At 50.2% G+C, this 13,647-nt stretch overlaps 1 protein-coding gene and 1 long non-coding RNA gene across 2 annotated transcripts; one reads left to right on the top strand and one right to left on the bottom strand.

Moving 5' to 3' along the window:
- Positions 1-8,250: 8,250 nt before the first annotated feature.
- On the bottom strand, positions 8,251-10,556 carry LOC146056767 (phosphatidylinositol N-acetylglucosaminyltransferase subunit P-like). The gene is made up of 3 exons (XM_083168441.1): positions 10,527-10,556; positions 9,615-9,733; positions 8,251-8,486 (listed from the first exon to the last, which is right to left on the bottom strand). Exons 2-3 carry the CDS (start codon positions 9,694-9,696, stop codon positions 8,344-8,346), a joined length of 225 nt encoding a protein of 74 aa, XP_083024567.1. The 5' UTR covers positions 9,697-9,733; positions 10,527-10,556; the 3' UTR covers positions 8,251-8,343.
- A 489-nt stretch (positions 10,557-11,045) lies between these two features.
- LOC146056758 (uncharacterized) lies at positions 11,046-12,495 on the top strand. Its single transcript, XR_014469396.1, has 2 exons — positions 11,046-11,159; positions 12,305-12,495. It is a non-coding gene; the product is annotated as an uncharacterized LOC146056758 (long non-coding RNA).
- The last annotated feature ends 1,152 nt before the right edge of the window (positions 12,496-13,647 follow it).

The following is a 13,647-nucleotide window of genomic DNA, read 5'->3' as shown; positions in this document are numbered from 1 at the left end:
ATCAGCGTATATTCCTGCAGACGGATTCAGTATTGAATCCCGGCGGTCGGGATCCCGGCGTTCAGAATCCCGACGCCGGAATCCCGACAGCCGAAATGCCGACAAGGGGGGGACGTGGATCGCCCCCCCTTGCGGGCTCGCTGCGCTCGCCACGCAGCGGGCCCGGTGCCTCGCTACGCTCGGCACACTAATTTATTCTCCCTCCAGGGGTGTCGTGGACACCCACGGAGGGAGAAAGTGTCGGCATTTCGGCGGTCGGGATTCCGGCATCGGGATTCTGAACGCCGGGATCGTAACTGCATCCCCTGCAGACAGCAGCACCGATAATAGCAGCAGTTACTTGGTCACTAAGGGATCTACCATTTCCTCCGCTTTCTTGTGACCTATAGGATCCAGCTTCAACCCAAGCACTGTCTGACCAGACCACGTATGAGTTGTGGTCACATGACAGGTCCGACTGCTGGGCCACTGGGTGAAATCATTGGATTTGAAACTCAATGGGCTCTTTCATATCATGACAGAATACAGCAGACCGCTCATGTTAATCTGAAATGATTGTAACTTTCAATGACAGAATTAAAGTGTACGTACAGAAATATATATGTGTGTGTATCACAAAAATCTAAACCATGGGTCCTCAAACTGCGGCCCTCCAGATGTTGTGAAACTACAAATCCCAGCATGCCTTGCCACAGTTTTAATACTCCCTTATAGCAAAACTGTGACAAGGCATGCTGGGATTTGTAGTTTCACAACATCTGGAGGGCTGCAGTTTGAGGACCCATGATATAAACTATGGCAGTACAAATTTGTTTGGAAAATGGGCAAAACCATGCTGCACTGCAGGTGGGGTAGATGTTACATGTGCAGAGAGAGTTAGATTTGTGAAAGTTATTTTGTTTCTGTGCAGGGTAAATACTGGCTGCATTATTTTTACACTGCCATTTAGATTTCAGTTTCAACACACCCCACCCAAATGTAACTCTCGTTCTGCACATGTTACATCTGCCCCCCCCCCCCTGTAGTGCACACGGTTTTGCTCTTTTTCCAAACAAATTTGTACTGCAATCAGATCAGAATAAGGGCCTATATCCGGAATATTCTCTTTTGCACAATTTTTCTTAGCATCCACTGTGATTCAGAACGGACGGGCTGTTCAATTCAGAGCAGTCGCTCAGAAAGCTCCTGCTCATCTCCCGCATGTGTGGCTGCGGGAAGATGAGCAGGGCGAGCGACTGCGGACGCCGCAGACCCGCCACACCCCGCGCCGCAGAACCCGCCGCTGCCACCCCTGCCCTGACCCCCCTCCCCCACCAGCAGTAGCACCCATCCACATCGCCACCCCCACCTCTCCTCTCGGCGGCAGCGCGGCGGAAATGTAAAAAAAAAAAAAAATTAAATTTCAAAATGGCCGCGGCCAGCCAATCACGGCTCGCCGCGTCATTGCCCCGCCCCCTAGGGCTGGCTATATTAGCCAGCTCGAGACGGGGTAGGAGCAGTCAGTCCGACGGCGGAGAAGGAGAGAAGAGCTCCTGAAGTCCTGGGAGGCGCGGCCAATGCAAAAGAGCTTAAAAGGCCGCCGCCCCCAGGTGAAGAACACAGATGAAGAGGCAGAAGCCCTGGGAGGCGGCAGCCATGCAAAAGAGCTTAGGCGGCTGCCGCCCCCAGGTGAAGATGCCGCAGAAGCCCTGGGGGGCTGAGCTCCCCTGGGTGAAAAAAGAAGAATCAGATTAATAATATATTTTAAAACCAGTGTTTGTGTGTTTTATTTTAATATTTCCTTTACAGGGGGGCTATAGGTACCGGCGGGCCTTTAATGCCCCACATGCTGGTACCTGTGGTTCTCCCAAGTACCAGCATGTGGGGCAGGCTTGCTGGGACCTGTAGTCCTACTGTAAAAGACAATATTACTGTTAAAACAAGCTATCAACCCTGCACCCACCGCCCAGGGGTGCAGGGGATAGCCCCGGGCTGCAGCCCAGGCCTGGGGTGCCCTGGAGAGGGGGGACCCCCTTATTTGGGGGGTCCCCACCTCCCCAAAAACTCCCGGCCTGGGCTGACTAGTTAGGGTGGGTAATGCTTTGGCCACGGGACACCATCAAGCGTGTCCCCTGGCTATGGCATTACACCCCCTGCTAGTGGAGCCTGGTGCTGGTCTCCAAAAATACCCCTATTCATTTTGTCCCCCGTATTTTGGAAACCAGGGCCAGCCCAAGAGCCTGGTGCTGGTCCCCAAAATCCGGGGGACCCCACGCACTTTGTCCTCTGGATTTTGGGAACCAGGACCACTCAAAAAGCCCGGGGCTGGTCATGTCTGGGGGGGGGACCCCATGCCATTTTTTTATTTTACAAAATGATTGTCTGTATGACAGGATGAGACGCTGGACCCCGGACTTGGTAAGTATTTTTTTTTATGTCCGTTCCCACTGTACCACCAATGTTTAAAAGTTTGCATATGGGGGGGTCGGTCGGTGAAGGGGGAACCACTAGCCACCAATGATTAACTTATTTTTTTGGGGGTGGGGGGGGCAATATTAGGGGGAGGTGAAAGAATACTTATTAAAGTACAGTGCAGTGTTTCACTTTCTGTGACAGATTTGAAATCTCCCGTGCTGAATCTCCCAATTTGAATCTCTGACATAAATCTCTCTGTATGTGGCTCATTGTCTGAATTGAGCCACAAGAGTGAAATCTCTTGTGCTGAATCTCCCGTTATGTATCTCTGGCACACATCTCTGCGTATGTAGGGCCCATATGACAGATTCAGAACGGCGGGTGCGCGCATGTAAATCGCTGTGTGGGCTATATACACAGCGATTTACATGCATCTTCAGGCATTTTCTGAGCGATTTGTTAGAATCGCTCAGAAAATGCCTGAATATCGTGCTGTATGTGGGGGCCTTTACTTTGCTGAGTGAAGGAGTAAAACTGTTTCTATGTAACTAGAACCCAGCAGGAATAAATACACAGATAGTGCTGGGGGTAGAGAACTTTCCCAGCTCCGTGCGTTGCCCGTGATCTGTCACTGGTGATACGGGAGGCTGATACGTCACTGATAGCATCTAATGGTGACTGCCGGACCTTTCATCTCTGTGATCAGAAGCCGGAGCACCTTTTTCCCAGCAGTTTCTTGTATCACACTGCAAGAATAAGTGTCACCTACCCGAGAGTGATTATTAGGAGCAAGTTACAAGGGGAAAAGCACAAACTTCATAATGGAAAGAACCAATTCCCATTCCCATGTAAACAGTTTCCTTGTTTGCAGACTTCTGAGCACGGATCTGGGAGTTCCAGGTCTAATACTCTCTCACCGATTGGGAGTCTGGCACCCTGTTTTCAATGTTCCGGCACCGATTTACTGCTGCCGGGATACTGACCGGTATCGTCTTCACCGCCAGGATGCTGACCCCATCCCGCACCATAATATGAAAATATCACAAGAAAGATGGCTGCTGACAGACAGTATAGGGTGGGAGGCTCCATTGTACATGGGTCCCACAGCCGCTAATACACCTCTGGCTGCACACAACATACAAATGTCGCAGTGCATGCTAGCAATGGACATTTGGTGCGGTGCCAGTGGTTATTGCCATGATTTACCCCAAAATGACCTCTCTCACGTGTCGGTGGGAGAGAGGACTACACCCCCGGATGAGCAGACGTGCCAAGGTGACCATTGCATAGTCTAGATTCATACACTGTAATGCCATACTCCTAAGGTCGCTCAATACATAACACCGGTAAATACTCACACCCTTATGAATGATTTATTTCCCAATAAGGCGTCTATACATTTATTTGGCTTGAACCTTAACATTCACTTTAAGCTAGCTTAACTAAAGAATAAACTCACGCTGACACAATAAAGACACGGACACCAAAGCAACTAGATTTAAAGGTCATAGGATATTTATTAAGTGGTATGACCCTTCTTCGTAAAGGGCTGGCAATAAGGCGTCACGGCTGCCCAGCTCTAGTCACATAAAAAATGGCGGCGACTTAAACGCCCCAACTGACTGATATTAACATGGGGACGACTGAGACGGCCCCATCCGACTAAGGCACAACCTAACGCTGGGAAGTCTCACCACCCCTTCTCTGGCTGGTGTGGACACTCCGCTGACGAAGTGCCCACAGCGCCCCCCCGCAAAGGCAGGACACCCCGCCGTCTTTCCCGGGGGTAGTGCCTCCCAGCGCCCTCTCATGCCACAAGTGACCGCTGGACCGTGACGCCCTACCGCCCCAGTTCTGCTAATGGTAAATGTACCAATTAATTGACTATAAAATTGAAATGCCAAAGGCAAGGGAGGGTGGGTGGGGCTGAAGAAACTTTTGCAAGAGGAAGTATTTCCTGTAAGGACCTGCCTATATACCCCTCTCCTAAGCTCACGCCCCTAAGCTCTCCCATAGTCTGACCACAAAACTGAAACTAACTTTAGCCCACTAGCAGTCATTAACTCTTTCCTGCCAACCCAAAAAATGTAAGCCTCTTAAGTACGCTCTGGCTTAGGCAGCCCTCGCTTTATCTAAGGCGTCTATACATTTATTTGGCTTGAACCTTAACATTCACTTTAAGCTAGCTTAACTAAAGAATAAACTCACGCTGACACAATAAAGACACGGACACCAAAGCAACTAGATTTAAAGGTCATAGGATATTTATTAAGTGGTATGACCCTTCTTCGTAAAGGGCTGGCAATAAGGCGTCACGGCTGCCCAGCTCTAGTCACATAAAAAATGGCGGCGACTTAAACGCCCCAACTGACTGATATTAACATGGGGACGACTGAGACGGCCCCATCCGACTAAGGCACAACCTAACGCTGGGAAGTCTCACCACCCCTTCTCTGGCTGGTGTGGACACTCCGCTGACGAAGTGCCCACAGCGCCCCCCCGCAAAGGCAGGACACCCCGCCGTCTTTCCCGGGGGTAGTGCCTCCCAGCGCCCTCTCATGCCACAAGTGACCGCTGGACCGTGACGCCCTACCGCCACCGCCAGGCTCTTAAGAGATTAACTAGATGAGCTCTAAGAGCCGCCGCATGCCACCCACGAAGACCTACCTAAGTGTCCGCTATCCTAAACTAAATCTGAACTATACCTCAACAAAACCCCCTAACCTAATTGAAGGGGAGGCTGAAAGAAAAAGTTCCTGAAAGAAAATGTTCCTAACCGTTAGAAATTATACATTGCATTGATTAGTACGGCAAGGTAAGTTAGTACAATGGACCCAAGTGAAGTCGAAAACTTGATAAAAACCTCTCGTGTGTCCCGGAAGGGGGAGGTGTGCCGAATTGAAATTAATAAGGACCCACGGAGGTAAAAAATGCAAGAAAGTCCTTCACACCCCTGATTCCGGAACACTAGCTGTTCCAAAACCAGCGAGTAAACAGCGTTTTTGGGTCAGCGCCACAGGCGCACTACATCCAAATCTTATCTACCTTATATAAATCCTAATTGCAGCGGACTTCCATCGTCCCCATTGCCTGAACGGAAGAGTCAGGAAGCCTGCTGGCCGCTGCGCAGGTAGCTGCCCGCACAGGCAATTTCAGCACTAAATATTGCAGCAGCCGCAAGGCCTGCGGCGGCGACGCCAAAAGTGGATCAGCACCAAAAAACCCAGGATAATATCCAGGGCCTTTTCGAAAAGCTGGTACTGTCTGCATACCTAGGGGAGGAATTCCGCTTCCCGCCGGCCGATGCGTGAGGGAAGCCTGTACGGAAACCAGTTTATCTCTTGACATCACGTGGTGGGGGGGCGTCAGGACTGCATCCAACCCGGCTGACGGCAGGGATCCAGAAGACTCCACTGGATCCAGGGGAACACCTCGGAGAAAACAAAAGAAAAATGTTAACCCTGACCATCCGCTAAAGTAACGAACAAGGCCCGCACAAACCGGGGTTGCGCGCGGTTAATGGGGGGGGGGTGTTGCCACGGTAATGTATGCGTGGCGCAGCTGGCCAACAACACCATACACTTACTCAAGGGGAGGAACCCACTGGCCCTGAGGCCCAAGCAAGAACCATATCGAAAATGCAAGCAACGGCCCCGCTACCTGGCCTGCTAAGCTAATGCGCTCTCCATCTGAGCTACTTCCAGGACAGCGGTATAGGCCGGCCGAAAGGGCTGTCCCCAATATATTGGATGTTGCCAAGGCCTGGTGGGGCCTAAACATGGATGGTCATTGAAGTTTGGAAAACATAGATGGTTTATGGCCGATGTCAACTAGTGTTGACACCGATGTGTAAGAGCCAGATGGCTTCCCCCCCATCGATGTCAAGCATAAAATAATAGTTTTTGTACCTCCCTTTGCCTTGGCTGCTGAGCGAAGCTCCGTCCCAGCACCCGAGAAGCCCCGCTCTGTATTCTGTCCACGTAGGCAATGGACGACCATCGATATGTAACCCATCGACTGTCATCCCTTGCATGGTTATGCACCATCGGTGGTCGGTTGCCAGTCGCCCATGGTGGCAAGGGCAACGGTGGCCAACCCTGCCCTTTTTATAGCGTGGTACACAGGTGGGAATTGAATGACCAGGTGGGATGGGGACAATCGTAGTGGGGAGTGGGTAAGCGCGGGAAATGGGACAGGCGAAAGAGGTGTCCTGGCCACAGTATGCTGCTGGGAGGGGTAAGGCTGCTAGGTGGACACGCTGGGGTGGGACCAGTACCCTTGCCCGTATCCCTGGGCCAGGGAAGGCCCGAGGATGTGTCAAATTTGGCGGGCACTGAGACTGGGTGGACGCCGGCCGGAACAATCCAGGGGCCGGAGCCGTAGTGGCCCCGGCCCTAGTATCCCGCCCGAGACCACTGGGAACTGGTGTGGAGCGGGGGCAGGCACCACGGTTGCCCGGCAGGGGGCCAGGGTGCGGGGTCACAAAGTCCGTCCCCCCTGAACTCCGTGGGCGGTGGTGGCAACAGTCACTTGCGCCCATAACCCTGCCGTGCAGGGGGAGGGCAGGTGACGTAAGTGGTCCCCTTGTGGGAAGAACGGGTAGGGGTACCCGACCCCAGGCCCGGGAGGGGCCTGTACAGCAGGAAGTCCCACATGGGGGGGTGGGGGTGCTGGGTGGCTGGCCTGGAAACCAGTTCCAGTCCCAGTGGAGGGTGGAATAAGGACCCTTATTTGATGGGTGGGGTGATAGGGGTGAGGGCGGGGCCTGTTGCGGGGGACCCGCGGGTGACCATGCACCCAGCGCTGGGGGGGGGCATCTTGCATGGCGGCCCTGGACCCGGCGCCCTCCTGCCCTGGAACAGGGTGGGAGAAGGGCAGACTGCGGGGGGTATGGGGTTACGGGGGGGGGGGGGAGAGCTCGTCCCGGATACGCCGGATCGGGCTTAGCGTGTGGGCGGGAGTGCCGCCCGATGCGTCATGGCCCGCGCTGCCCGCTGTACAGGAGCGCCGGACCCACGCGGCAGCCGCATGCCAGCCGGGGAACCTGTGGGGGAACCTGTAAGGACGGCGACGGGCGGTAAGGTAGAGAGCCCGGGGGAGAAATGGGAGGGGGAGCCGGCGCCGACGCAGAGGTGGGCGGGCCGGATAATGGCGCGTACCCTGGTGGTACCGTGCAGGGAGAGAAACCTGCAATGGGGGAGTTGGACAGGGTACTGTGGGTCCCGGGGCGGGTGGAGGTAGGGATTTGGGGGGGGGGGGAGGGGGGGCGGATAATGCTGTGAGGGGTGGGGGGGCCCTGGAAGGAAGTGCACTGTCTAACTAGAGGGGAAGGTTGTCATAAAGCCAACAGTGGGGAGGGGGAGACAGGACATGTTGGCTAACTGTACCAACTGGCCAAGGGGATAGCATATAAAATGCACAGGCAGGCACTTAGCTTTGAGGAGAAGCTGCTGGGCTGTGTCTGCATGCTGCTGGGCTGTGTCTGCATGCTGCTGGGCTGTGTCTGCATGCTGCTGGGCTGAGACTGCAGGCTGCTGGGCTGTGTCTGCAGGCTGCTGGGCTGAGACTGCAGGCTGCTGGGCTGTGTCTGCATGCTGCTGGGCTGTGACTGCATGCTGCTGGGCTGTGACTGCATGCTGCTGGCTGAAGAAACTTTTGCAAGAGGAAGTATTTCCTGTAAGGACCTGCCTATATACCCCTCTCCTAAGCTCACGCCCCTAAGCTCTCCCATAGTCTGACCACAAAACTGAAACTAACTTTAGCCCACTAGCAGTCATTAACTCTTTCCTGCCAACCCAAAAAATGTAAGCCTCTTAAGTACGCTCTGGCTTAGGCAGCCCTCGCTTTATCTAGTTGCCGGTTTCACATCCTCATAATATAAAAAAGTCAAAACTAGAAAAGTTCCATAAATACTCTTAGATAGAGTAAATGATAACACATTATGGGGCATCACTGGGCCTGTGAGAACTGGTTCCTCAAGCCCTGGTCGGTAAGGTAGAACATCCGATTGACCTCACTGATCGGGACGTCCAGCAGGGCCGGGACGGAATCCTCATCGGAATCTTTATGCTGCTGATTTTTTGCATAGGAGTCTGTGGGGAGATTGTGGATAAGATAAATGGTCTCATGCGATGTGTACACGTGTCTGACAGTTACATTCGCTCGGCACACACATAAAGGCCCCCATACACTAATGCGATGATCCGGTAACTCCCCCGCGGCACGATCGTATGGGCTCCTTTGGCATATGATTTATCTCACGCCATCCCCATTCATCACTATGGGATACGACAAATCCTTGTGGCAGCCGTGTCAATCTCCGGATCCGATGCGCACAGTGCCACATCGGAATTAAGAGACATACAATCCGATGCGTTAAAATCATGTGAGTAGGGCCTACATCGCACTAGTGTAAAAGGTGCCCACACATTAGAAAGATCTGCGTTCATAAGATGTGCGCATAAATTAGCCTTAAAATCTTTTGCCCGTCCTGGACAAAAGATTTCAGGCAAGCGCACATCTTTACCAAATAGTTCTCTTAAGATCCCGTGTGTGTTCCTATGGATCTTTTGCTAAATCTTCTGATCTTTCGTTCAGCTAAAGATCCACGGGAGCACGCATCGGCCCAAAATCGGCCGATTTTCGATAAACATCGGACGATTTATCGGAAATCGGCCAAAAAATCGTTCTAGTGTGTGGGCACCTTAAGGGGCTTAAGACTACTTAGAACACAAAAATACTATTTCTAAAATGTTATTTTAGTCATTATGAGGAACATTTAATAAAGTGTCAAACCCTCCATGGAAAGACAGGAACATTTATGGGAACACACTTGTTGGCGTGAATACATTACAGCACCTTTTACACCTTTTGCACCAGTATGAAACCTTGCACCGCTATTGCAATCTAAGTGTGATCTCATTGCAGAAGGCAGACGCACTGCTCCGGGTCACAGTGTCTGAGTGTCACGTCACTCAGCTGTCACGCTAATGGTTATGATACACCTGCGTTGCCTTGGCCGCGCCTGTCGCTGTCACTTAAACTGCGATTGCATCCATTAGGGTGAAGATCGCACTTCGACACTCGTACACTGTGGTGGACGCTGAGCATGCGCAGTCCGAAAATTGCCTATGTGCGATATTCGTACTTCTGCGTTCAAAACTCAATTAGCGCCAATATACAAGTTGCTATTTGTGACACTATGTAAGAAGTAAAATTACCTGTGACCGTGTGTATGGAATCCAGGGGCGCTGTGCTCATCATGTTTATACCGAATAGGAAGATATAGGCAATGCCTAACATGACCAGAAGGTATACAGGGATGGCCACAGCCCAGTACCTAGGAAACACATGGGAAATGATCAGGAGACAAGACCACTCCAAGCCTGGCTGCCTGGTATCTGACTCTTCTGAATTATCTGCTCTTGCTAAATCAGGCGTAGGCAACCTGTCTCCAGCTGCTGTGAAACTACAAATCCCAGCATGCATTGCAACAGTTTTAGTATTCCCTAATAGCAAAACTGTGGCAAGGCATGTTGGGACTTGTAGTTTCACAACAGGTTACCATACACTACTGCGACTTCTCGCAGCAATGTATGGCCGGCCGTGCAGCAGGTCCCACCTCCGACTCCGATACGTGCATCGGATTGGCCACAACCCAATTTATCTGCGAATAACAGCCAAATCGGACTAGTGTATGGCCACCTAGTGTAAGGCATGTCTTGAATGATGTACTTGATCTGTATTACAACTATAATAATAATTCCAGATTTACATGATACTACTCAAGTAACTCCCCCCCCACCTCCATTATAACGTGTGTGGTATGGAAGACCTACAGCAATTATATAGACAATTATTAGGTCGACCACATATGGTGGACATGCATTCGGCCGACATTGCTAAAAGGTTGACATGGAAAATGTAGACAGTGGAAAGGGTGGATAGGTACAAAAAGTTGACGGAGTCAGAAGGTCTACACAATTTTGAATTAAACACCTTGTCTATTGGCCTTTTAAACATGTTGACTTACTGCATGTTGACCACACATATATATATATATATATATATATATATATATGCTGTATTGTCTGCCTCATAACTACATACATACATACGTGTACACAACTTACTTCTGGGGCCAGTAAGTCAGTCCTAACGAATGTAACGGTTGGAGGGGGAGGAGTTACTTGAGTAGTATCCTGTAAATCTGGATCTATGGAATTATTATTATAGTTGTAATACAGATCAAGTACATCAGTCAAGACCTTCCTTACACTAGGTGGCCATACACTAGTCCGATTTGGCTGTTATTCGCAGATAGATTGGGTTGTGGCCAATCCGATGCACGTATCGGAGTCGGAGGTGGGACCCGCTGCACGGCCGGCCATACATTGCTACGAGAAGTCGCAGTAGTGTATGGTAACCTGTTGTGAAACTACAAGTCCCAACATGCCTTGCCACAGTTTTGCTATTAGGGAATACTAAAACTGTTGCAATGCATGCTGGGATTTGTAGTTTCACAGCAGCTGGAGACAGGTTGCCTACGCCTGGTTTAGCAAGAGCAGATAATTCAGAAGAGTTAGATACCAGGCAGATAGGCTTGGAGTGATCTTGTCTCCTGATAATTTCCCATGTGTTTCCTAGGTACTGGGCTGTGGCCATCCCTGTATACCTTCTGGTCATGTTAGGCATTGCCTATATCTTCCTATTCGGTATAAACATGATGAGCACAGCGCCCCTGGATTCCATACACACGGTCACAGGTAATTTTACTCCTTACATAGTGTCACAAATAGCAACTTGTATATTGGCGCTAATTGAGTTTTGAACGCAGAAGTTCGAATATCGCACATAGGCAATTTTCGCACTGCGCATGCTCAGCGTCCACCACAGTGTACGAGTGTCGAAGTGCGATCTCCACCCTAATGGATGCAATCGCAGTTTAAGTGACAGCGACAGGCGCGGCCAAGGCAACGCAGGTGTATCATAACCATTAACGGGACAGCTGAGTGACGTGACACTCAGACACTGTGACCCGGAGCAGTGCGTCTGCCTTCTGCAATGAGATCACGGTTAGATTGCAATAGCGGTGCAAGGTTTCATACTGGTGCAAAGTAAAAGAGCTGTAATGTATTCACGCCAACAAGTGTGTTCCCATAAATGTTCCTGTCTTTCCATGGAGGGTTTGACACTTTATTAAATGTTCCTCATAATGACTAAAATAAAATTTAGAAATAGTATTTTTGTGTTATAAGTAGTCTTAAGCCCCTTAAGGTGCCCACACACTAGAACGATTTTTTGTCCGATTTTCCGATAAATCGTCCGATGTTTATCGAAAATCGGCCGATTTCAGTCCGATGTGCGCTCCCGTGGATCTTTTGCTAAATCTTCTGATCTTACGTGCTGCATGAAAGATCAGAAGATTTAACAAAAGATCCATAGGAACGCACACGGGATCTTAAGAAAAATCTTTGGTAAAGATGTACGCTTGCCTGAAATCTTTTGTCCAGGTCGGGCAAAAGATTTTAAGGCCAATTTATGCGCACATCTTATGAACGCAGATCTTTCTAGTGTGTGGGCACCTTTTACACTAGTGCGATGTAGGCCCTACTCACATGATTTTAACGCATCGGATTGTATGTCTCTTAATTCCGATGTGGCGCTGTGCGCATCGGATCCGGAGATTGACACAGCTGCCACAAGGATTTGTTGTATCCCATAGTGATGAATGGGGATGGCGTGAGATAATTCATATGCAAAAGGAGCCCATACGATCGTGCCGCGGGGGAGTTACCGGATCATCGCATTAGTGTATGGGGGCCTTTAGGTGTGTGCCGACCGAATGTAACTGTCAGACATGTGTACACATCCCATGAGACCATTTATCTTATCCACAATCTCCCCACAGACTCCTATGCGAAAAATCAGCAGCATAAAGATTCCGATGAGGATTCCGTCCCGGCTCTGCTGGACGTCCCGATCAGTGAGGTCAATCGGATGTTCTACCTTACCGACCAGGACTTGAGGAACCAGTTCTCACAGGCCCAGTGATGCCCCATAATGTGTTATCATTTACTCTATCTAAAAGTATTTATGGAACTTTTCTAGTTTTGACTTTTTTTTTATTATGAGGATGTGAAACCGGCTCCTATTGGGAAATTAATCATTCATAAGGGTGTGAGTATTTACCGGTGTTATGTATTGAGCGATCTTAGGAGTATGGCATTACAGTGTATGAATCTAGACTACGCAATGGTCACCTTGGCACGTCTGCTCATCCGGGGGTGTAGTCCTCTCTCCCACCGACACGTGAGAGAGGTCATTTTGGGGTAAATCATGGCAATAACCACTGGCACCGCACCAAATGTCCATTGCTAGCATGCACTGCGACATTTGTATGTTGTGTGCAGCCAGAGGTGTATTAGCGGCTGTGGGACCCATGTACAATGGAGCCTCCCACCCTATACTGCCTGTCAGCAGCCATCTTTCTTGTGATATTTTCTTATTATGGTGCGGGATGGGGTCAGCATCCTGGCGGTGAAGACGATACCGGTCAGTATGCCGGCAGCAGTAGATCGGTGCCGGAACATTGAAAACAGGGTGCCTGCTGGAATCTCTGCAGCCAGACTCCCAATCGGTGAGAGAGTATTAGACCTGGAACTCCCAGATCCGTGCTCAGAAGTCTGCAAACAAGGAAACTGTTTACATAGGAATTGGTTCTTTCCATTATGAAGTTTGTGCTTTTCCCCTTGTAACTTGCTCCTAATAATCACTCTCGGGTAGGTGACACTTATTCTTGCAGTGTGATACAAGAAACTGCTGGGAAAAAGGTGCTCAGACTTCTGATCACAGAGATGAAAGGTCCGGCAGTCACCATTAGATGCTATCAGTGACGTATCAGCCTCCCGTATCACCAGTGACCGATCACGGGCAACGCACGGTGCTGGGAAAGTTCTCTACCCCCCAGCACTATCTGTGTATTTATTCCTGCTGGGTTCTAGTTACATAGAAACCGTTTTACTCCTTCACTCAGCAAAGTCACAGCGGATGCTAAGAAAAATTGTGCAAAAGAGAATATTCTGGATATAGGCCCTTATTCTGATCTGATTGCAGTACAAATTTGTTTGGAAAAAGAGCAAAACCGTGTGCACTGCAGGGGGGGGGGCAGATGTAACATGTGCAGAACGAGAGTTAAATTTGGGTGGGGTGTGTTGAAACTGAAATCTAAATTGCAGTGTAAAAATAATGCAG

Source organism: Crinia signifera, unplaced genomic scaffold, assembly GCF_055691185.1.
Source record: "Crinia signifera unplaced genomic scaffold, ASM5569118v1 HAP2_SCAFFOLD_89, whole genome shotgun sequence".
Lineage (NCBI taxonomy): Eukaryota > Metazoa > Chordata > Amphibia > Anura > Myobatrachidae > Crinia > Crinia signifera.
The sequence above is the reverse complement of the archived record's forward strand: the minus strand, read 5'-3'. Positions and strand labels throughout refer to the sequence as shown.

Bases quoted from the DNA above. Each gene is read 5' to 3' on its own strand.
- LOC146056767 (XM_083168441.1), bottom strand. From the start codon at position 9,696: ATGTTAGGCATTGCCTATATCTTCCTATTCGGTATAAACATGATGAGC. The intron at 8,487-9,614 runs GTAATTTTACTT...ATCTCCCCACAG, and splicing joins TTCCATACACACGGTCACAG to ACTCCTATGCAAAAAATCAG.